This window comes from Anastrepha ludens, chromosome 6 (assembly GCF_028408465.1).
Source record: "Anastrepha ludens isolate Willacy chromosome 6, idAnaLude1.1, whole genome shotgun sequence".
In the NCBI taxonomy this organism is placed as follows: Eukaryota; Metazoa; Arthropoda; class Insecta; order Diptera; family Tephritidae; genus Anastrepha; species Anastrepha ludens.
Genome location: NC_071502.1, coordinates 24,515,775 through 24,541,290, shown reverse-complemented (window position 1 = coordinate 24,541,290; position 25,516 = coordinate 24,515,775). Strand labels below are relative to the sequence as shown.

Sequence of the window (25,516 nt, the reverse complement as noted above, 5' to 3'; positions counted from 1 at the left end):
TATCACTTACAGTTATTCATATATACTAAATGTATGCATGTATGTGTAACATTTAATTAAACAACAGTAAATTATTCATTTGTAACTCAATATTACAGCTCGCTGCCCAGCTACTAGCTGGCTATGTAGTAGATTTTTTGTAAATTAAATGGAAAGGAAGATTTTCCTACAGATCCTAGCGATCTTAGTTTTTTTATATTTATTGCCTTTTTAAGTTACTTAGTTTGCTTTAAATTACGATTTCGTCATTACTTTTGAATACTTAAATACTTTGAATGTAATGGAAGTACTTTCGTACGTTAGAACAGAAATAAAATAAAAAGGAATATTACAATAATAATAATAATAATAATAATAAAGACAACTAAATGCGCGTTTCGTGTTGGATTCAATAAATTAACACCGGTTTTTTATTTATTTTGTCTTAGTTTTGCTTTTTTGTTTTTTTGCATTTTTAGTTTTAGTTTTGCATACTTCGATTTCCTTCGTGGAATATGTATAATCGTACATCTGTAGCTCATGACTTGTCCACAACATATTTATTCAAAAATAGCAGTCATCATGGCTCCACTACAAATAGGTATACATAGTTTGTTCGGTAGTTTTTTATTTATTTTTTCTCTCTACGCTTCTCTACATTCAATTTTTTAATGTCTTACAGTTATGTTCATCACTTGTTTTCGCATTAAATTATTAGTAATACAATAAAAAAATTTAATTAAATTAAATTAATTTAAATTAAAACGAGCGCTTATGTGTGTGTGTATGTATTTGTGTATGAGCTGCGTACGGCATTTATTGGAACCCAATCAAGCGTCTCTCCACCATCCACCATCCAACACACACACACACATTCATTTGCATACATATGTATGTACATCTACTAAACTCGTATGTATAAATATGCGCTTAATTTTAAAGTCTTTTACATTCTGCATGAAATGTCATTGGAAAATTTGTATTCCGGTTTTAATTTAGTTCTAGATTTAGTTTTATATGCGCCAACCTTGTTCGTCATCCACATTTGAGTCCGTGTCGGAAGGTTCTTCGCCATACATATCGGCCAATTTGCGGAATCGTGGCCCGAAATTCGACAAATAGTCAAAATTGAGATCGCCATCATCAGTGCAGGACGCCAGACTCGAAAGACTGCCGTCCGAGTTGCCATCACCTTCGTACGCATAGTGTCGCACATCGTCCACCGGATACGTGCCCGCCTCCCGATCGCAATTCTCCTTTTTATCACCCAAAAAGCCACCTATGTCGGGTATCTCATTATTTGGGTCTTTGATCGCTTGCAACGCATGCGGATCTTTGTAGAGCTTCTCCTCGTAGAAGGGTTGTGTGCGTAACACATTGAGATCATAGTCAGTATCCCGCTCGCCGCCGCCCTCATCTTCATAGTTGATTATCGTTTCGCGTATATCATCGATGTCTTTTTCATGCCAGCCATTCTTCTGTTTCTTTTGCACAACCACAGCCAATAAAATAATGAGCAGCAGCATTATACAGGCCACAATCGCAATAATGAAATTTCGATCTATCCCAAAACTCACTGCCACAGCAACGGCGCGTTGACAACCCGAATCGATGTTGCGCGATATTGCAGGCGCACCCAGGTTGTAGGTGTGATTATTGATCGTGAGATTTCGTATGCAGCCAAAGAAACCTTGCCTGCTCGGCGTGTAGGTCCAGTTTAGCTTGTAGCCGAGTTGCAGTAGATCTACGGGTGTGCCACCCAGCTGCAGCGGTGCATTAACATTTAGAAATTCGTTGGGACCTTGCGGCGCACCCAAACTCATGCAAGTAGATAGTCGGCAATTGTCTACTGTCATTTCAATGCTGGCCTTTTGTAGTATAATGTCTAGTTGATAGGATTTGCCTACCTGCAATTGGATGTGACGATGTTCGATACGTATGGCACCCGAGCCATAGTCCACCGTCAGTGCGGGATAACCTTTGACTAACTCTAATGACAAGAAATCGGATAGTGGCAGTAGTGGGTTATAGTTTAACGGACCTAAGTACATAATTAAGCCTTGATCGGTTTGAGGCGCCACTTCGAGGCTTATTTTCGTATTCTCGCACGGCGAAATGGGTTCATAGAATGCGTAGCCATTGCCATAGAAACCAACAGAGACCAATTCACAGTGTGGACCCGTAAAACCGTCAATGCAGTCGCACATGTCGTTCTCACCTATGCGCGGTGTGCCGCCATTGAGGCAATAAGTGCTTATGCGCGCCTCACAAACGCAATGCCACTCAATGAAAGCCGTCACGCCCACAAATGACGAAGTATTTGAGTAGATCATGTAGGGTATGTTGGACTTGTGCAGCGTGTTCATGCACGATGATTCGCATTTATGCCGCTCGATGAGACATTCGTCAATATTCACCATAAGCATTTGCAGGCCCAACTCCTTTTCGAGCATCTGCTGATGCTGTGCCACGATGCCATTCAACTTCTCTGGCGCATAGTAGGGTGAGCCATGTGCTGAATAGCGCACATCCAAGGTATTGTTGGTATTTTGAAGCACCGTAAAGACATCTACATTTGTGACGGATGTATTGAATAATTTGGCAAGCGAATATTGGAGACGATCTTTTAGTGAAAGTGAATCGTCGGCTTGCGCGTCGCGCGCCACTGCGATGAATTGTTCCTTGGTAATGTTGAAGAAGCGTATGCTGCCGCTCTTATCGACCGCTTCTTCGGGCAATTCGCGTACAACAATTGTGACATCGGCGTCCACTGAGTGGCGCGGAATGAAGGTCGATTCTTCGGTAACAACGAACTCAAGCAGATATTCACCTTCTTGTGTACGTTCAAGCATAGTGATCATGCCAGTACTGGGATTCAAACGGAAATTATCGTGTGGTATGCCATTCTTCCAACGGAATTCCTTGTCTTCGAGATCCCAATCGTCGGGATCATCGACAAAAACGCGCCCCACATCAGTGTCGGGCGCTTCACCTTTGTAATTGTATATGAATATGCGCGATGAACCTTCCGACATCGCATTGTCATTGTCATCGCCAATAATCAGATGTAAAATGCTCACCATACTTCGCTTCGGTTGGCCGGAATCGCTTATTCTTATGGGTATAAAATATTCCTTTTGTTCCTCACGATCGAATTGCACATTTGCAAACAGATAATCGTTGTCGATGCTAAATTTCGCCTTAATATCTGCGGACGCCTCACTATCGATGCCGTAAGTGTATGGCGGCCCATTCTGCGGTTCGTCATAATCATTCGCTTGCAACTGTACAACTTGTCCGGGGTTTCGGTTTTCTTGCCAAATAACTGGCATCGTATTCACCAAGAAGGGCGCATTATCGTTGATGTCTTGTAGATTTATTATCACATGCGTCACAGATTTCAAACCGAAGCCATCTTCATCAACTGCCGCAATCAGCACCTGCCAACTCTTATGGCCATCTGGTGGGTCGCGATCCAGCGGCTTTATCAACTTTAAGCAGCCTTCATTGTCAATTGTCAACATTTTCTTCTGCTCTTCTTTCACCACCGAATATTTAATGTGTTGATCTGCCGAGCGATTTTTGATATCCGGATCGTAGGCTTCAATATTCAATATGCAATAGTCATAGACCATTTCCTCCTGTATGGTTTTCGAATATTTCTCCTTAAACTCTGGTGGATTATCGTTAACGTCCGCAATTTCTATCTTAACAATCGCATAATCGTCATAAATGCCATCGAAGGCACGTATCTTCAGCAAATATTCGGTAATATTTTCATAATCAAGCCGCTGGTTCACTGTGATCGTGCCGGTCTTCTCCTCGATTTTGAATGCATTTCCCACATTTCCACTTTCAATTGTGTACAGAATTTGTGACGCATTGTCCTCATCTTCTGCCATTACCTCAATAACAACGAAATTAATATTGGCATCCTCTGGCAAACGATCGGGTACATATTCGGGTAATTGAAAAATTGGCTTGTGATCGTTCTTGTCCGCAATTTCGATACGAAAAACTTGTTGGCCTCTATTCGGTTCGCCGTTATTGAACAAACTCGATGGCGAATTGTCACTCGCAATCACCTTCACATTGTAGAAATCTCGTTCCTCACGATCGAACGTGGTCAGCGCAGTTATGTTGCCAGTGTGCGGATCAATTTTGAAATATTCACGATTGTCGGCCAACTCAAAGGACACAATATTGTTCGCTTCGGTGCCATCCATATCAAAAGCACGTACCTGCATCACAGGCGTTCCCGGTGGCTCATTCTCGAGCAGTGTGCCCTTTTTCACTTCAGTAAAATATGGTATATTGTCGTTTACGTCCTCAACCTTGATTTTCACCACATGCTCTGCCACCAAATCGTAGGTGTTGCGCGCACTCATTGTTAATGTGTACTCTGTCACGGATTCATAATCGAGTAATTTACCCAAACCAATTGTTACGGTTGTGCCAGTCTGATCGAAGACAAACGTCTTTTTGCTATTCGTCTGCTCAGTGCGCCCAGTAATTAACTCGAATATCACTTCCGGTTTATCGGGAACATTTGAAACTGCACGCAGCGTAACAATGGGCGTGGAATAGTTCATGTAGTCCTCTTTCAGGTAAATGGGATCTTCGATGGGATCAACAAAGGACGGCGGCTTCTTTGACGACTCTACAACGCGTATACGCACTTCAATTTGTGCATCTTGCGGCGGATCTGGCACAATGCTATTGTAGGCACGTACGTTGATTGTGTAGTGTTGGCCGGGACGTTTGTCAATGGGACGGTTTAGATAAATGATGCCTGCTGCTTTGTCGATTCTAAAGTACAAATGATCGCGATCGGGTAGGATTTCGTATTCGACAATACTATTGTTGCCGTCATCCAGGTCACTGGCCGAGATGCGCATCACAATTGCGTCAGGCTGCAAATAAAGGAGAGCAGAAAAATGGAATTCAGGTCAGGATGCATGAATATACAGACATATAAGTTATTAGGCGAAGAGAAATAGTTTTTGGCTTTTGTTTAAATACTACTGAAATTAAATAGTTTATGTATTTAACCCTTTTGCATCAGAACGGAATAATCAGCAATAAATAATTTTTTTTGTTGAAGGAAAATATTAGGTGCGAAACTAAGTTCTCGCTGTTTTTTTTTATGAAAATACAACTTTATTCTCAAAAAATGGTTACAAGTGAATCATTGAAAGTATTGCCCATCGCTGGCTACTACTTTTCCCATCTTTCTGGTAGATCTCGTATACCGTCGCGTTAAAACTGTTCATCTTTTGAGGCTATCCACGGATCAAGCCATTCTTTGATGTCTTCATATGAATGGAACTGCTGATCGGAACAGGTGATAATCGGACGGCGCAATATCTGGAGAGTATGGCGGATGGGGTAGGATTTCCCATTTCAGTGTTTCCAAGTAGGTTTTTACGGGTTTGGCAACATGAGGCCGGGCGTCGTCATGCTGTAGAATCACTTTTTCATGCCTTTCCGCGTATTACGGCCGCTTTTCGCGCAGTGCTCGGCTCAATCGCATCAATTGAAGTCGATACCGATCCCCAGTGATGGTTTCGCTTGGTTTTAACAGTTCATAACAAATAACACCAACTTGATCCCACCAAATACATAGCATAACCTTAGCAGCGTGAATATTCGGCCGAGGCGATGACGTAGAAGCATGACCGGGCAATCCCCATGACTTTCTTTTCTTTGGATTGCTGTAATAAATCTATGTTTCATCACCCGTCACGATGCGATAAAGAAAACCCTTCCGTTTTTGCCGCTGGAGCAGTTGTTCACAGGCGAAACGTCGAAAAAACGACTTTCTATATCCCTTGGCTTTAATTCATAAGGACCCACAGTCCCCCTGTTTCTGAATCCTTCCTAAAGCATGCATTCGTTTGGAAATAGATTGATGGTGCATTCGCTTGGAAATGGATTGGTGGGTAATACTGAAGCACAAGCCCTTCTTTGCTTTGTTTTGACACGGATCCTCATTGAGTAATGACTCCAACTCAGCGTCTTTGAAGGTGTTTGGCCTTCCTTCACGCGGACGGTAGTCAACATTAAAATCACCGTCTTTGAAGCGACGGAACCAATCTCGCCACGTTGTTTCATTTAAGGTAGCAACTCCATAAACTTTTTGTAGCTCTCGATGCGCTTCAGCTGCCGTTTTTTTCGAATGAAAGAAGAAAATCAACACTTCCCGCAAATGACGATCATTTGGAATAAAATCAGACATTTTCACAAAACCAAAAGTATATGACACCAAAACACCTAAACACTAATGTGTCGAAGCAGTTTGTTTGCCATATGTCTAAGCTTGGTTTGTGGCGTTTAGGTTATGTTAGAATCGACTAGCACACTATCGAAGCTTTTTTTTCAAAATTAACAATATGGCGGCCTCAGGAAATATTTTTCAGAATTTCGAGAAAAAAACCGATTGTTTAAAAAAAATCGAAATTTTTGAACAAAAAAATCCTTCGATTAGGCACGAGTTTTTTATGTTTTTCAAAAGCAGTATACATTTTATTGAAATCTACGAAGCGGTTTTTAAGTTACAGTGGTCACCAGTTCAAAAACCATAGTTTTGAGAAAACGTTTTTTTAAAGTTTTGCTATCGAACCGGAGTGCCCGAACGCCCTTTGTTAATTGTTGAATATTTGTCGGATTCACTTCTAATGTTCACACAATATTTTTAAGTCCAATTTTTGGAAAATTGTGACAACCCCTCACCCCATAAGGCAATTCAAACCTTTTCGATTTAGAAAATAAGTGGCAGCACCAATCAAAAAACGCAATACTTTTAAGTCAAATATTCTTAATCATAATTTGCGTGAGACCCCCATATCCTATTACTTAATTCATCTGTGCTATTATTTACGACTTGCAAATACTAACATCTTGAGAATTAGGTGGCAACGCTATATGAAAAATACTTATAACTAAAGCTTTGCTCATTCTTTGGTCCAGAGGGAGAAGGGTGGTAGGTGATATATGTACTATACGAGGTGTGTTCAAAAAGTATCGCGAATTTTGAATTTTCGCAGGTTACGTATATTCCAATTTCGTTTGTTTTGTGGCAATATGTCTCTCACTCATGTCGACGAGTTCAGCCATTTTGAATGTTCAGTTAATTGTTGACAGCTGCTTTGCTTGCACGTGTTTCGGCTCGTCTATATCAAATTTTGTGTGAAAGACGAAATTAAGTGCTCGGATGCATTCCGAATGTTGACTGTGGCATACGGAGAAGCTACTTTGGACCAAAGCAACGAAAAAATGGATGAAGTGAGGAAAATGGTATTGGCCAATCGTCGAATCACCGTTAGAGAAGTTGCTGAGGACCTAGACATATCGATTGGCTCGTGTCATTCGATTTTTTTTCAATGATTTGGGCATGAGACGGGTCGCCGCAAAATTCGTACCAAAACTGCTCAATTTCGACCAAAAGCAGCATCGCATGAACATTGCTAATGAGATGTTTGACTCTGTCTGCGATCACCCAAATTTGCGCCAGAGGGTCATAACTGGGTCAAATCGTGGGTTTATGGAAACCAAAGCTCAATCATCTCAATGGAAGCAGCCGCACGAACCAAGACCGAAAAAAGCGCGCCAAGTTCGGTCGAATGTAAAAGTCTTGCTTACCGGTTCCTTCGATTGCAGGGGCGTTGTGCATCACGAGTTCTTGCCACAGGGTAAAACCCTCAATATTCCTTATATTACCGGCAAGTTATCCGCAATTTGCGCGAAGCAATTCGCCAGAAACGCCCGGATTTGTGGCCGACTTTTTGGCCAAAAACAACACAATAATGATGCCACAGCCACCGTATTCCCCAGATCTGGCCCCCTGTGACTTTTTCTTGTTCCCGAAACTGAAGAGGCCCATGGAAGGACGACGCTACGCTACGATTGACGAGATAAACACGGCATCGAATGAGGAACTGATAATAAAAATGATTTTTTGAAGTGCTTCGAAGATTGGAAAAAACGTTAGCACAAGTGCATAATATCTGTGAAAAAACACAAACACGCGACACTCTTTGAACACACCTCGTATGCGAAATATGTACGTATACAACTTGGGTTTCCATAACTTCCATGATGGCAATGTGAAGATGTATGTATGGAAAGAAACGACAGCTTCAAGAAGTGCACAGAAAGTAGCATCATGCATTTTAGTGCATTTGGAGGATATAACTGCTCAACATTGGTGCTTGCTCAGGCCAGAACCGTAAAGAATCGTAAGAAAATTACTCAGTTATCAAATAATAATATTGAAATAATAGACTACAAATTTTTGATATCGGGTCATTGCTTTCTACCGAATAACCGTGATTTCGGGTTAATAGGATCGAAAATAAAAAAAAAAAATTTTAAAAAATAGAAAAAACAAAAAAAAAAAATTACTTGTACAACCCTGAACATTATTATGAATTTACAGAAAAGTGTAGAAGAAATACATTTTCGATCGAACGAATATCGCAGCCGGTTTCTATTTCAACGGAATCACTAGAAGACATTCTTGAAAAATTCACCTTAATATATACATATATATTTATAATATTCTATAAAACTTGCCTTAGATGATTCTAAATTTCACGCTTTGGATATTCCACCTAACAGGGGAGTGAGCACGACGGTCAACATCAAAAGAGAATTCGCATAGTTGAAACAACAAAAGTGTCCCTCTAGCCGATCTAATGAAACTTGCCTGATATCAGAAAAGAGAATTGACAGCAATTGAGTTATGGTATACCAGTTTTATACTTTCACATGCAAATTTTTCGTCAAGCGACCAGAGCCCAAACTTAGCAAATGGTGAAGTGGCGAATCGAAGGCGCTTATAATTTTTATTACTACCAAATGAGAAGTTGGTGCTGCCAACACCCTTAAAGATGATCCAAGAAAACACGCCAATTGAGTTATTTGAGTTTTATTATAGTGTGAACTATATTTTTATAAAAACTTTAAATAAAAAAATTCAAACATATTAAAAAAAATTTAAAAAAATAATAAAGTACAAAAAAGTTATATAAAAAATTAAATAAAATTAAATAAAAAAAAACATTAAATAAAATTCTCACTAAAATTAAATCATATATTAACAAAAAAAATAAATCTTAAATAAACAAAATTTTAAATAAACGAGTTTTAAATAAGAAAAATAACATTTAGTTAACCAAAAAAAAATTAAATTTTAATTAACAAAAGTTTTAAATAAAAGATATATGTATTAACAAAAAACAAATAGAATAAAATAAAATAAAATTTTCACTGAAAATAAATAAAATTTTAACTAAAAAAAACAAAATTTAACTACAAAAATAAAATTTTAACTAACATTTTAAATAAAAACAAAAAAAAGTTTAACTAAAAAAAATAAATTTTAACTAACAACAAAGAAATAATAATAAAATTTAAAAAAAATGTTAGCTAAAATAATAAATTTAAAAAAAACAATTAACAAAAAAATTTAAACTAAAAACAAATTACATTTTAACTAAAAATAAATAAAATTTGAACTAAAAAAATTAAATTTTAACTACAAAGACATAATAAAAAATCTACTTAACTAAAAAAATTAAAGCTAAATAAAAAAAATTTCAGAAAATTAAATTTTAACAAAAACAAAAATTTAACTAAACATAAATACAATTTTAACTAAAAAAATTAAATTTTAGCTAACAAAAATTTTAAATAAAATAAAAAAAAAATTAAATTAAATTTTCACTAAAAATAAATAAAATTTTAACCGAAAAAATAAAATTTTAACTGACAAAAATTTGAAAAAAAATGTTTAACTAAAAAAATTAAATTTGAATTAAAAAAATTTTAACTAAAAAGATACAATTTTAATTAAGCAAAAATGAAATTTCAACTAAAAATAAATAAAATTATATATAAATAAAATAATAAAAAAAAAATAAAAAAAACAATTCAATTTTAACTACAATGACATAATAAAAAATCGACTTAACTAAAAAATTGAAAGCTAAATAAAAATAATTTAAGTAAGAAAATTAAATTTTAACAAAAACAAAAACAAAACAAAATTAATAAAAAAAATTTAAAAAAAATAAAACACAAACTTTTTAACTGAAAAAAATTTTAAAAAATATTGAAAAAGTAAAACTAAAAAAAAATTTAATTTTAATTAAACAAATTTTAACTAAAAAGATACAATTTTAACTAAGAATAAATAAAATTTCAACTAAAAATAAATAAAATTTGAACTAAAACAATTCAATTTTAACTACAATGACATAATAAAAAATCGACTTAACTAAAAAATTGAAAGCTAAATAAAAAAAATTTAAGTAAGAAAATTAAATTTTAACAAAAACAAAACAAAATTAATAAAAAAAATTAAAAAAAAATAAAACACAAACTTTTTAACTGAAAAAAATTTTAAAAAATATTGAAAAAGTAAAACTAAAAAAAAATTTAATTTTAATTAAACAAATTTTAACTAAAAAGATACAATTTTAACTAAGAATAAATAAAATTTCAACTAAAAATAAATAAAATTTGAACTAAAACAATTCAATTTTAACTACAATGACATAATAAAAAATCGACTTAACTAAAAAATTGAAAGCTAAATAAAAAAAATTTAAGTAAGAAAATTAAATTTTAACAAAAACAAAAACAAAACAAAATTAATAAAAAAAATTAAAAAAAAAATAAAACACAAACTTTTTAACTGAAAAAAATTTTAAAAAATATTGAAAAAGTAAAACTAAAAAAAAATTTAATTTTAATTAAACAAATTTTAACTAAAAAGATACAATTTTAACTAAGAATAAATAAAATTTCAACTAAAAATAAATAAAATTTGAACTAAAACAATTCAATTTTAACTACAATGACATAATAAAAAATCGACTTAACTAAAAAATTGAAAGCTAAATAAAAAAAATTTAAGTAAGAAAATTAAATTTTAACAAAAACAAAAACAAAACAAAATTAATAAAAAAAATTAAAAAAAAATAAAACACAAACTTTTTAACTGAAAAAAAATTTAAAAAATATTGAAAAAGTAAAACTAAAAAAAAATTTTATTTTAATTAAACAAATTTTAACTAAAAAGATACAATTTTAACTAAGAATAAATAAAATTTCAACTAAAAATAAATAAAATTTGAACTAAAACAATTCAATTTTAACTACAATGACATAATAAAAAATCGACTTAACTAAAAAATTGAAAGCTAAATAAAAAAAATTTAAGTAAGAAAATTAAATTTTAACAAAAACAAAAACAAAACAAAATTAATAAAAAAAATTAAAAAAAAATAAAACACAAACTTTTTAACTGAAAAAAATTTTAAAAAATATTGAAAAAGTAAAACTAAAAAAAAATTTAATTTTAATTAAACAAATTTTAACTAAAAAGATACAATTTTAACTAAGAATAAATAAAATTTCAACTAAAAATAAATAAAATTTGAACTAAAACAATTCAATTTTAACTACAATGACATAATAAAAAATCGACTTAACTAAAAAATTGAAAGCTAAATAAAAAAAATTTAAGTAAGAAAATTAAATTTTAACAAAAACAAAAACAAAACAAAATTAATAAAAAAAATTTAAAAAAAATAAAACACAAACTTTTTAACTGAAAAAAATTTTAAAAAATATTGAAAAAGTAAAACTAAAAAAAAATTTAATTTTAATTAAACAAATTTTAACTAAAAAGATACAATTTTAACTAAGAATAAATAAAATTTCAACTAAAAATAAATAAAATTTGAACTAAAACAATTCAATTTTAACTACAATGACATAATAAAAAATCGACTTAACTAAAAAATTGAAAGCTAAATAAAAAAAATTTAAGTAAGAAAATTAAATTTTAACAAAAACAAAAACAAAACAAAATTAATAAAAAAAATTAAAAAAAAAATAAAACACAAACTTTTTAACTGAAAAAAATTTTAAAAAATATTGAAAAAGTAAAACTAAAAAAAAATTTAATTTTAATTAAACAAATTTTAACTAAAAAGATACAATTTTAACTAAGAATAAATAAAATTTCAACTAAAAATAAATAAAATTTGAACTAAAACAATTCAATTTTAACTACAATGACATAATAAAAAATCGACTTAACTAAAAAATTGAAAGCTAAATAAAAAAAATTTAAGTAAGAAAATTAAATTTTAACAAAAACAAAAACAAAACAAAATTAATAAAAAAAATTAAAAAAAAATAAAACACAAACTTTTTAACTGAAAAAAATTTTAAAAAATATTGAAAAAGTAAAACTAAAAAAAAATTTAATTTTAATTAAACAAATTTTAACTAAAAAGATACAATTTTAACTAAGAATAAATAAAATTTCAACTAAAAATAAATAAAATTTGAACTAAAACAATTCAATTTTAACTACAATGACATAATAAAAAATCTACTTAACTAAAAAATTGAAAGCTAAATAAAAATAATTTAAGTAAGAAAATTAAATTTTAACAAAAACAAAAACAAAACAAAATTAATAAAAAAAAATTAAAAAAACTAAAACACAAACTTTTTAACTAAAAAAAATTTTAAAAATATTGAAAAAGTAAAACTAAAAAAAATTAAATTTTAATTAAAAAAATTTTAACTAAAAAGATACAATTTTAACTAAGGAAAAATAAAATTTCAACTAAAAATAAATAAAATTTGAACTAAAACAATTCAATTTTAACTACAATGACATAATAAAAAATCGACTTAACTAAAAAATTGAAAGCTAAATAAAAAAAATTTAAGTAAGAAAATTAAATTTTAACAAAAACAAAATTTATAAAAAAATTTAAACTAAAACACAAACATTTTAATTAAAAAATATTTAAAAAGTAAAACTAAAAAAAATAAATAACTATTCAAAAAAGATAGAAGCTCCTACACACGGTCAAATTAGTTTCGAATTTTCTCCAAATGGTTTTATACTTAAGTGAATTTTGTTATTTTATAAATAGATATTTTTATTTATGCTTTATACCATATAGAAATTTCATGCGCACATTTAAAGTAATTCGAAGAAACTTTTACGTAAATTTGTACGTGTCTGGCGACCATAAACAAGAAAATTCAATATTTAGTCCAATTTTTCACAGCATTTGTTTGATATGTTAAAGATATTCAAAAAATTGGATACTCAGAATATTCCCAGCAAAACTTGTACCTATCCGACATTTGACGGCAAATAAAAAATTATTTTTACTGCTAATTAAATTACTTATAGACATGGGTACACGTGGAAGAATCGTAAACCAGAGTGAAAATACTTTCCCTTAGATCTGCCCAAATCAAGTAATCCACACACATCCCGGTTAGCGTCAACGAATCGCACTAAAACTTAACTGAAGTAAATAAAAAACTAAAATATTAAATAGAGCGGAAATATGCGAACGAATTGGAAAGCGAATAGTAGTCACGTACTTTTACCTATGACTAACCAAACTGAGCTTTAAGTTCAGCAAGTGACACAAGAAGGTTTCAAGGTTCTATCACAATAAGTGGTAAACGAGGTATTAGTCAGTGCATTGAACTTAGGAACTGGAATGCCCACAAGAAAATACCAAGCAATAAATACGAACAAAGTGCAACAATGTACCTGCCTCCAGCACTAAGAAGCTCATCGCACACGCACACGCACACATTTCTACTCGCGTATGGTGTGCAGACTTATTTATACTCGCCGATGCGAATATTGTAGTTCGGTTGATTGGAAATACATGCTCTTGCTGGAAATATAGCTTTTTTCCAAACGTTTCCCTACATGAAGAATTAAAAAAAAAATATATTCTAACTACTATTCCATTAACCATTTACAAAATAGGAACTGAAACTTTTTCAGACTTCTATGTTGATGTATGCAAGTAACATACTAACATATGGGTTATTTAGTTTATACAGGGTGGTCCACATACAAGCTACTTCCAGAATTATAGTGACTCTAACAGCTCTTCCCCTTTCGAAAGCTTGAATGTGGGCCCGAAATGAATCTCAATAACAGAATTTCTGCCAAACTGGCCTGGTAAGAATTTTAAGGAAAAACAAAAACAAAGTCGTTCAGATTGAAATTATGTATTATTTTTTGAATTTTGAATGTATTTGAATATATCATATTATATATATTTGGATATTCAGTTGACTCAGAAATCTGGCCTAACGACCATCCGTTTCACTAAAGCTTCTCAATTTGGACTTAAGGAGTTATATACCTTGTGAGCTCGAAAAAATGGACGATTGTCATACTTTTTTTTAAATATGTTTTAAAACTTTTATTATTTATTGTTGATATCGCCCCTCCCCCAAAGAAGAGGCTTGCGTTGAACACGGTAACGCATGAGCAGCTCAACTGAAATCAAAAAAATAAATGATTATTGTAGATGTTTTTTAGTGAATCTGAACGGTTTATTTAGCCAAAAAAATTTTTTCTCGATATGAAAACCGTTTTGCACCAAAAAAACAAGGATTTTTGAGGGGTTGAAAAATTAAAAAAAAAATTAATTCCAGCGAACTATGCCAATATTTATAAAAAGGTAACCGTTCAGATTCACGAGGTTGTAACTTCGAATAATTAAAACAAAAGTTTATGCAAAACCGTCAAATAGTTTTTGATAAATAATGATCACCGCGACGATAATTTTCAAAAAACACGACTTCGAGATAATCGCGTCTAAAGTTCTGCGTGCACTTTTCGTTCCAAGAAAGGTCGCGCGCTTCCACGGTCTGTAACTTTCGTTCTAGCGCTCCGATCTTTATGATTTTTTGAATTTATATTTTTAAGATGATGTACTTTTAGAATATGCCATAAAAAATTTTCGATTTTTTAGTCCAACACAAGATATATAACCCCTTAAAGCAACTCCAATGGGCTTCGAATTTGGCCGAAAATCCTAATTTATGATTGTCCTCGAAAATTCAGCACGAAATTTCATTTCGGTCATTGAGCGCTACAAAATCGGCTATTTTTAATTTCTCCGAGTTGGGGCGCTAAGTTCGATAATTGTTAATGTCAACAAGTTTGTGGAAAATTGTATTAACAGAATACAGAATACTGTGAAACCAGATGAGGCGACGTCCGATGTAAAGACGTTCGGTTCTACGTAACCGGAACGACCCGGACTTATATCCGGGCAAGGACTGTCACCTCAGCAATATTCGCCGTATATGTATGGGGAATGTTTATGCTGGTACAACAACAACAACAACAACAACGTCATATAAAAGTCAATATAAAACGGAATTTTTTTAAATTCTCATTTATGGGATTCGAGGTAGTCAGAATTTTCAAAAAACTGGAAAAATATTCTGTGAAAATTTTAAGTGAATCCGACAAATACTTTTCCAGTTATTCAACAATTAACAAAGGGCGCTACTTAAAATGCGTTTTTCTCAAAACTATGTTTTTTGAACCGCTGATCATTGTAACTTAAAAACCGCTTGGTAGATTTTAATAAAATGTATACTGCTCTTGAAAAACATTAAACACTCGTGCTTGATCGAAGGATTTTTTTTTCAAAATTTCGATTTTCTTTTAACAATTAATTGTCAGTTTTTTTCTCGAAAATCTGAAAAATATTTACTGAAGCCGCCATATTGCTACTTTTGAGGAAAAAACTTAGATCAGGCATAAGATTATCTATTAATAAAACTAACTTCGCTTGTCCGATTGATTTTAGATGAATTTCCTAAAAAAAAAAATTATTGAAGATCATCACTTTTTCGGGATTTATTTGAAAACTGTCATAGCTTAAGTACTTCCTCCCAACCATTTTTTTATTTACTTACTACTTTTTCCAGCCAGTTTTTCGGGTTGTGTTGTGGCTTTCACGTGAGGAATAATAACTAATATATTCACTTCTCCCCCTCTTAAGCTCCTAGCGCTCCTGATCTGATGGTAGTCTATTTTAAAATTAAATTTCTAGCGAATATTGCTTGTATGCGTTTTTGTACTGTTTTTAGCAATACTGTTGTTGTAGTTGTTGTTAATAATTATATCCGTTTTTTGAGACTATGTTTGTTTTCAGTTTTAGGTTTGCTTGTTTTGTGTACTATTTCACGGTTTACAGGTATCTGTTTTGTATAACTTTTTTGTATTTGTTTTATATGTTGTTCTTTCTTTTATAGGGTTATTCAATAGGTGCGCTTCAACTTTTTTCCGATAGGGAGGGCGAAAAAAAGCGCTAAACAAAAACACTTTTTTTTTGAATTTTTTACAGAAATATGGCTTAAGATACTTTAATAAAATCAGTTGCATGTTATTGTACATCTTTTCAATAAGTTTTTAAAAAATATTAATAATAAAATATTGACAAATAAGCCCATGACAGAGTTTTTTTGGAGATATGTTTTTCGAGAGGTGCTCTGCGGTGCCAATCGGCATTCGTCGAATCATCTGAAACTAAAAAAGGCGAATTTTTCAGTTAAAGTATGACGTAATGCTCCCCCCTACATTAATAAATTTTTTTTTTTTTCATTTTTGTAGTTTTGGTGGCAAAAAAACGTAAAACGAGCATTTTTGGCGAAAAATTTCGCCATATTTGTAAGTGAAAAACAACCTTAAAAAAAAAAAAATAAAAAAAAAAACAGTGTAGGAGGGAGGTATTTTTGATTTAGAAAACGTGTGCCAAATTTGAAAAGAATCGGTTGAATAGTTTCGGAGTTGTGATTGGCACCGACTTTTAAGAAGTCGTTTCGGGAAAAACGCGTTTGAAAAAATGACTCTGAGAAATTATCGATGCTCCGGATTCGAGGTAGAGTGCCTACAAAGGCTATAACTTTGAGAGTTCTGCTCCGATCCACTTAAAATGTTGACACAACATTCTTGAAATGATTTACTATAAGATGAGTGAAGAAAAAAAAATTTCGATTTTGAGACCCTACCCCCCCCTTAACAAGCCGTCCCGTTTTGGGGTTATGTGAAATCATTGGTCTACAGTAACAAGCCGGCGACGATTTGTGAGCTCAGAGCCAATATTGAACGCGAAATTGCTGGAATTTCGGCCGATTTATGCAAAAGAGTGGTCGAAAATTGGGTTCAACGATTGGACTTCGTAAAACGTGCACGCGGTGGTCATGCAAAAGAAATCGAATTTCATACTTAAATGTATATGTTCAAACTCGATAATAAAAAAAAAATTAGTTAAAAAAGTCAAACCGTTTGTGTTTTATTCAAAAAAGTTCAAAAGTTGAAGCGCTCTTACTGAAAAACCCTTAATATATAGTTAAATTGATTCTATTAAAATTTGTTCCTCTTATTGCATTACTTGTTTCGTTCCTATCATATTTGATATTGCGATTTGACGGGTTGTTATCCAAATTTGTTTTCCAAATTAACTTTTCGTTGGTTATCAAGATATTTGCTGTTGTTGTTCTGATTATTGAGGGTTTGTTTGATTTGCTTTTTTTTCCTTGTTCACTCCTCTCGGGAGCATAGGACCTGGACAAGACTCTTCCATCGTACACGGTTCTGTGCTGTTATTTCTGCACCGTCCCATGAGATGTAGCGTAGCAACGACCTTCTCCAAGGGTTTTTTGATCGACCGCGACCTCTGCTCTTTTGCGGGTTCCAAGTCCAGTGCCATTCTCGTGATGCTATCTGGTGGTTTTCCCAGTGTTTGACCTATCCATCGCCACTTTCTGCGTTTGATTTGCCTAAGGATGGGTTCCTCGTTCGTTCATCTCCACAGTGCGTCGTTACTGATGGTGTTTGGCCAGAATATTCTGCAGATGATGCTGAGGCCTTTGTTGATGAAGGATTGTAGCCTCTGTGTGATGGTGTTAGAGACCAGTCATATTTCGCTGCGCCTGGAGATTCATTGTTTAGTTGCTGATTTTTTGTCAATCGATTTTTTGAATTTTTGTGTTATTAAATTGTTGTTTGTATATTTTTTTGTAGTGTTATTATATTTTATTTTATTTAATGTTGGGGTTGTAGTTGCGCTTTATTATCCTTTACTTATTGGTTGTTGTGCTTGTAGCTGTAGTTGTATTTGTTAAAATTATTGCTGGGGGGTTTTTGTTGCTGTTGGATGATGTTGGCTCAGACCGCCGAATGAAGTTTCGCATACTGCCTGATTCCCTTGATAACTTTTATTTTTGTACGGCGTAATATTTGTTTATCAAATTTCGTTTAATTTCAAAAAAAAAAAAAAACTTCGGGTAAAGTTTGCACTCACTTTTATTTAATAAGTTTTCCGTTGTTTGTTATTTATTTCTCAATGTAAATACTTATTCCTAATATTCAGAAATTTAATTCCAATCATAATTTCACTTTACACAATAGTTCACAAATCGTTGTAATATACAATATATTTTTAACAGTTAACTTTTAATGGATTTTCATGAATTGTCACTACTTTTCTTTTAATCAAAAAGTTTAAATATACATGCAAGTTTAAAAATACTTCTCTTATGAGAATATGTTATGGTTTGTATTCTTTTTGCAACGACATATCTTTGATTCATTACTATCAGTTGGACTCCAGGTCAATATAAAACCTTTATTTTATTTTTTTTTTTTTTTTTGTTTCATTTTTTAATTCACATTTTATTCAAACTTTTTGTTCACCACTTATTTTTTTTTTAATTTTTCTAAATTTTTGTTTTCGAATTTATTTTACTTTTTTCCGACCAGTTTTTCGGGTTGTAATGTAGCTTTCACGGACGGTGAATTGTTTGTGGGTGTGTTCGCATGTTATTTTAGTTCATTTTGGGTGTCAACTAATATATTTGTAAACTAACATATGAAGATTTATTCACACTATCTTGCTTTAGCCGAAAGACGGTGCAAGCAATGAACTACCTGTATTACAACAAAAAAACACATGGCCGTCGTACAAAATCCAAAGGTTGAGTTACATATGTACCTATTAGGATGCTCTCGACCAAACATTTCACGCATCACTGCAACCCTTACAAGTCTTTGGAAGGTAGGAGATCATGCAGGCAGACTCAACCTTACTTTCAATCCCATCTGCAGAAGCTGTCAAGCGGAAGGGATGAAGGAAAGACTTTTCCACTACTTATGTGAATGTCCTGAGCTAGGTAGGGCGAGACTTCACTCTTTCGGTTAGCCCTTCTTACAGTAAATTAATGAGATCTAAGACATTGAGATAAAGAATTTGCTGCTATACTTGGATCTCACAAAATGGATCTAACTTAAAAAAAACTAAAACAAACAAAATTTTTCTTTTTATTGAATTTTTTTTTATTCAAATTTTTTTTAATGTAAATTTCGTTTTTAATTAAAATTTTTCTTTATATTGAAATTTTTTTTAATGTAAATTTCTTTTTTAATTCAAATTTTTTTTTATTCCAAAATTTTTAAATTTAATTGTTTTCCTTTTATTTTCAAAAATAAACTTTTATTTATTTAGAAAACTTTTTGAAGTAAACATTGTCCCAAAGCATAATTTTTACGAAAAAGGAGCAGAAAAAACTCGTAAATACGCAACTAAAAAAATTATAATTCAAATACTTGAAAAAAGTTGAAAGTTTTGATGGAATTTTGAAAACATTTGACAAACATCGGTTTTTATTGGAATCTGAACTATTTTTTTCATTTAATTATTTATTTTGCACCAAGTTGTATATGAGAGGAAATCGTAGGGGTACGAACTAGTAGTGGTTAGAGCAAGGCAAGTACACATAAAGTTTTTAAAAATAATGTTGTAATATTTTTTTTACTAACGCTACTAGTTAGTAAATAGTTCTACTAGCTCTGGAAAGCCAGTCGATATGGGAACACTCAACCGCGTACAAAACTGCCAAAATTATGCTATGGACTTGGAATACGAAAACTACAAACTTTATTTTATCACTCTCTAGAAAAGACTGAAAAATATTAGTTGCAGTACTGGCGAGACACTGTCTCACTCCACATCACGCAGCCAAAATAGGACTAGCCCAAGCGATGCGTGTAACACATGCAACGAAGCGAATGCTAGAGGCATTTTGGAACACCTACTTTGGCACTGCCCTACTCTTTGTAGGACTTGACATGTGCCTAGGATTAGCATATTTTTCATCCGTGAAGTATATTGCTGACAAAAGGCTGAACGGCTTGTTAAGAACGGCAAGAAGAATTACATTAAATAAAATCTTTGACTGGCAACACAATGAACCCTAGAGATCTAAGTGAGATCTTTGTACAGATCAGCCAGCACTACCTAACCTAACCTACATGAATACACTGATAATAGCTCTACAGAATGGTTGCTAGGAGACTGTGAATACCCGTTGAAGTCGTTGCTAATGAAATCATTCAGGAATTCACTGAGAATGCCAGTCAGCGCAGAGCCATGCGAACTACTAGTTTAAAAACCACTTCTGCAATTAATAGTTATAATTATTTGCAATTCATATTTAAAATTTAATGAATATCTCTTTACCTGCGTAGCATATTGCAGTAAATTGTATGCTCATTATATCTCCATTAAGTATGAAGAGCAAAAATATAGCAAAAAAATTTAATGAGTACGGACTAAAAAATCCACGTCCACTATATATAGTTTTTGTTTATAGCCTGATTGTGCGGGACTTGGGAAACCAAAATACACCCTCTTAAGGGGTTATATACGTCCAGAATTTTCAAAAAATCCATTTTTTTCAATATTTCGAAATATATGTAGTATCTTAAGAATATACTGTGAAATCTTCATGCGGAAATCCCCAATATTATAGCTTCTACAGCCCTTTAACTAAAGGGTTTTCCAATAACAGGTGTTATTTTGAATTGATTATTAACGATTTTTTATGGCCGGAATGGGATAGTATTGATCTGGACAACGTTTATTTTCAACAAGACGGCGCTACGTGCCACACAATCAACGAAACCATTGATCTTTTACGGGAAAAGCTTCCGGACCGTGTTATCTCTCGAAGAGGTGAACACAATTGGCCACCGAGATCTTGTGATTTAACACCTTGTGACTTTTTTCTTTGGGGCCACGTGAAAGAGAAGGCCTGCGCCAACAGCCTAAGGTCGATTCAAGACCTCAAAGATGGAATTCGTGAGGCTATCGAGGACATAGGGCAGCCACTTTGCAATTCGGTTATGGAAAATTTCATGAAAAGGATATTGTCCTGTAAGCGTGGTCGTTTGCCTGATGTTTTTTTTCACTATTAATGGCATGTCTTCCTCTTTACAATGAAATAAAAATCCGAGCACTTATATTAAAAAAAAACATTTTTCTTTGAATATCAAAATAACATTGGATAACCCTTTAGGTAGAGAGCGCTCCGCGCGTTCCTGTACCTCAAACTTTAAACACGTTTTCCTCGATAATACTTTTTCCGGCACGGTCTGCATGATAACAGATAGTTTTTAATATTTTTTGATGCTGTTTTTTCTTCTAAATATTCGAAAGTGTTTTCTCTATAGATTGAATTTTCGATATTTTTATTAAAAAGTGTTATAAACATAAATAAAGTGGCATTTATGACTTTTTTTTAATGCTGTAAATTGCAAAATTTTTCTAAATTCAAAAATCCGGCTTGACAGACTATAACTACAACTATAACTACAAGATTTTTTTTAGTTTTTACAGATCCATCAACATTTCAAGTGGAAATGATGCAGACCGTGGAACAACTTTTTTTCATTGTACTTTGAGGCACGAGATTTTTTATATACAAATTTTTGTAAAGAAAAATTACAATAAAATAGATTTTTTTATAAAGTTTAAGTTTATTTCTATTGTTATCCCCTCTAAAAACTGTTTTTTAGCGCATTTTTGGTGCTGCTGGACGTAACCTCTTAAACTAAGAGACAAAAATTAAAGTTCCATAGATTACAAAATTCTTTGCTAGCTTTCGTTGTAAGATAAATATTCACATACATATGTAACAAACAAAATGTGTGTTATCACCACACCACCTCAAGGCCAAAAAAGAGTTTCATTTGCTTACAGAAACAATTTCAATCCAGTAACAACCCGGAATTATAACCGGCGAAGGACTGTCACTTTCGCTGCATTCGCCGTATATATATGGGGAATGTTTATGCTGGTACAACTACAACAACAACAACCGCATTAATCCGAACCGAAGAATGATAGAATACAAGGTTCTGCCTTTCGAATTCGCTGTGTCGTCAGACTCCATGAATAAGCAAACAAAGGGAAGGGATATTACCTGCTTGTGAAGAGGAAAAGTAGGTGAAAGCAATAGAAACTACCAAACACAAGAATGATAAACGGTTCGCTAGACAGGGCTAGTTTTTTACTGGGGCGGCAGTCCTCGGTCGGGAAAAACCCCGAGTCATTCCGGGAGCGTAAAACTGGTTGCCATGGGATATTGTAGACTCTTACTTATCCAGAATTGACCCCACTAAACTCACTCATCTAACACCCCTCTGGACCCAACCTGTCGGAACAGCATGTTTGCTGGGCCTACCTTTAGATGAGTTAGACGAAGACGACCGGTGATATTCACTACACTGACAGGGCTTGTATTGCTGCTACAACAACAACAACCAAGCACAAGGAATTATACGCACGCACCCACACTTTCTTGAAACAGCGTCATCTGCATAAAACCTCAAAAAACTGTGATTTCACAAAAACAAAAAGAGATCGGTTGATTTCATCGAGCGAAATTAACTGGCATTACTAGATAATATATATATGTATATATATATATGTATATATATATATGTATATATATATATGTATATATATATATGTATATATATATATGTATATATATATATGTATATATATATATGTATATATATATATGTATATATATATATTAATTGGCGCGTACACCCTTTTTGGGTGTTTGGCCGAGCTCCTCCTCCCATTTGTGGTTTGCGTCTTGATGTTGTTCCACAAATGAAGGGACCTACAGTTTCAAGCCGACTCCGAACGGCAGATATTTTTATGAGGAGCTTTTTCATGGCAGAAATATAATCGGAGGTTTGCCATTGCCTGCCGTTCGTTAATTTATATATCAAAAATAAAAGCTGGATATGTGAAAAACCAGCTTTTCCTTAATATTTTTCGCTTAAAACTATTTCATCTGTAAACGAATCCAATTTTCTTTTTTTTTTTTGAGGTTAGAATAAAACATGGAAGCCAGTTTTGCACCATTGTTGCCCACATCGGTACGATGTTAAATTGCAGTAATCCTGGGGTCCACATATTTAACACACAGTACTTTTGTGGCAACAGACAACTATGTTTTGTTCTGCACCGAATTTTACTACTTACACATATTTGATAAAAATAATTGCAACTCACCTGCTTATCTTCTGACATGGATTCGTCATAACGCGCCTTATTGAAGACTGGTGGATTATCATTGATATCTTCAATGGTCACCTTAAATGTGCACACATCGTCCAAAGGTGGTCGCCCGTTATCCGTTGCCTGCACAGTCACATACACCGCCTTTTCGTATATCGGTTCGTCACGGTCGAATATGTGAGCTGTTACAATTACACCCGTTTTAGGATCAATATGAAATTTCGATCTTTCAGCTGCCGACTGCACAAGACTATATTTTATTTCTTGATCCGAGTCAGGATCCTCAGCCTGTACCATTATAACGAAAGTGTTTTCGGGTCTCTCTTCCTTCACGGATGGTTTGTAGCTGGCACAGGTTTTAAAAGCCGGCTTACGATTATCCGAATATTGTTCGATCTGATTGACACTATTCTCATGTGCCGCCAGCGATGATGGCGACATCCCGAAATAGATGGCAGAATTGCCAGTACGCGCTGCCGGTAAGGCCGAATAGAGAGAGCTAACCGATTCAGGAGCAGGATTTGGCGAACGTCTTAGTCGCGCAAGTGGGCTTACTGAATTTGGGTTAGCCGGCAAAATTATACTATTTTCAACGTTGTGCGTGTGGGCAGGTATGAAAAACCGCGTAAAAGGGTCATCTCTGGGACTTGTGGATAACGCAGAAAGGGACGTGCTCGAAGCAGCGTAGACTAATACGGCAGTTTGCAAATTGACCAGTGCTAACGCAAAAGCTAGCGTCTGATATTTGTGTAATTTTCGACATAGATGCTTTCGTGGGCGCTGCGACTGCTGCTGATACTGTTGCGGGTGATAAATTTGTGTTTGTTGTTGTGATTGACAATGTTGTGGCAACATTTCGTAGCATTACTCCGTGAGCACGGCAACAGAATTAAACCGAAGATACTTTGAGCTATTCTAACTACAACTTTTTATTATTTAAATAACTTTACGTGATCTTTTTTAGGTGCACACATTTAATTTACTGTGAATGAGTCACCCAGTATTTCTTATTCATTCACCTTTCTTTTCAATGTACGATCAGCAACTCTGCCGACACTTGAGCACCTCCGAATCTCTCTCCACAGTTTTCACTTATTTCTTTCTACTTTGAACCGCTTTATTTAATAACTTTAAGCATATTGTGTATATATTTTTCGTATATTTCATCAACCAAACTTTCCAACGGCTATTCTATTTTCTTATTTTAACTGTTACATTTATTGTTGTTATCGTTATGGCTGCGTCGTCGCATCGAAATCGAAGCTCCAGAATTGTTCGGTATTACGTTTTGTGATTTTGTTTCTGTTGTTGTAGGCGGGGGCTGCATTTTCATGGAAACGGCGCTATAAACAAACACGAAAATACTGTGGGATAAGGCACACGATAATTCAAACACACATTCATTTGTACTAAATTATGTATGTATGTATATTTACACAATGATAGGTACGATAAAGGCAGATTAGCTCAAAGGCAAAAGCAACTAGCCATCATATAGACACCACAAACTTAATAATTAAGTTGTTTGCAAGTTGGATCTCTTCTCGTGATATTAATTTATTTATTTTTTAAACTCGTTTCACATGTCTGCTTCGCTCATTTCTTTCCACAATGCTTGTATGTACTTTTTTCACTCAATTTATTTTTACATAAACAGGTAATTCCAGGTACGAAATAGTGGTTACCACGAACACACACATACACAACCGCTCTCGACACGCCGACACGCAGCGCGCTGCCAACGAACGCCGCGACGCTTAACTTCACAGCAATTGTACTCGCTTCAAGTATCGTATTGGAACATTCACTCTATTATTCGTCAGTGGTTGTTAGCAAATTCAACAGACTCAAAAACTTATTAACAAAAGAGTCAGAATTTTCACAATCATCGAGGTTTTTATTTTGTTATTTATTTCAACTTTATATGTATGTTATCTGAACAATATTTCATGATATCAATGTAATACCATTCGCACAAATGCCATTCAAAACCGACATCAAACACCTGGAATTTTTAGCTGAGTATGAAAATTTTCACACAATTTCCGGTTTTCGAGCTACTACTAATATAAATTTTTCACAAAGCACCTTCGTTTTCTCATTTATTTCAGCCTTTGAGACAATCTTTATACAACCGTATTTCCATACTTCAACGGTTTATTTCAATATTTCAAATAAATTTGAATTTTTCCCGGAAAATAGCCACACGAACAGCTAAAGTAACCGACACAGAGAAATCACACCACTGATCTATACGCTCGTTCACCAACAAATGAACCTTTAGCAGG

The 25,516-nt window shown here is 33.4% G+C and overlaps 1 protein-coding gene across 2 annotated transcripts; it reads right to left on the bottom strand.

Moving 5' to 3' along the window:
• Positions 1-923: 923 nt before the first annotated feature.
• On the bottom strand, positions 924-25,516 carry LOC128868440 (DE-cadherin). Of its 2 annotated transcripts, XM_054110533.1 has the most exons (3): positions 25,317-25,516; positions 23,223-24,571; positions 924-4,892 (listed from the first exon to the last, which is right to left on the bottom strand). In XM_054110533.1, the coding sequence occupies exons 2-3, from the start codon at positions 24,081-24,083 to the stop codon at positions 993-995; spliced, it is 4,761 nt and encodes a 1,586-aa protein (XP_053966508.1). In that variant the 5' UTR covers positions 24,084-24,571; positions 25,317-25,516; the 3' UTR covers positions 924-992. The 2 variants fall into 2 exon arrangements, with proteins under 2 accessions (XP_053966508.1, XP_053966507.1); XM_054110532.1 differs by having other exon boundaries at positions 23,223-25,516.

What these genes read in the sequence shown, in the direction of transcription:
- LOC128868440 (XM_054110532.1), bottom strand. Translation starts at nt 24,083, where the DNA reads ATGTTGCCACAACATTGTCAATCACAACAACAAACACAAATTTATCAC. An exon ending in CCATGTCAGAAGATAAGCAG is followed by an intron (nt 4,893 to 23,222) that starts GTGAGTTGCAAT and finishes CTTTATTTGCAG; the next exon opens with CCTGACGCAATTGTGATGCG.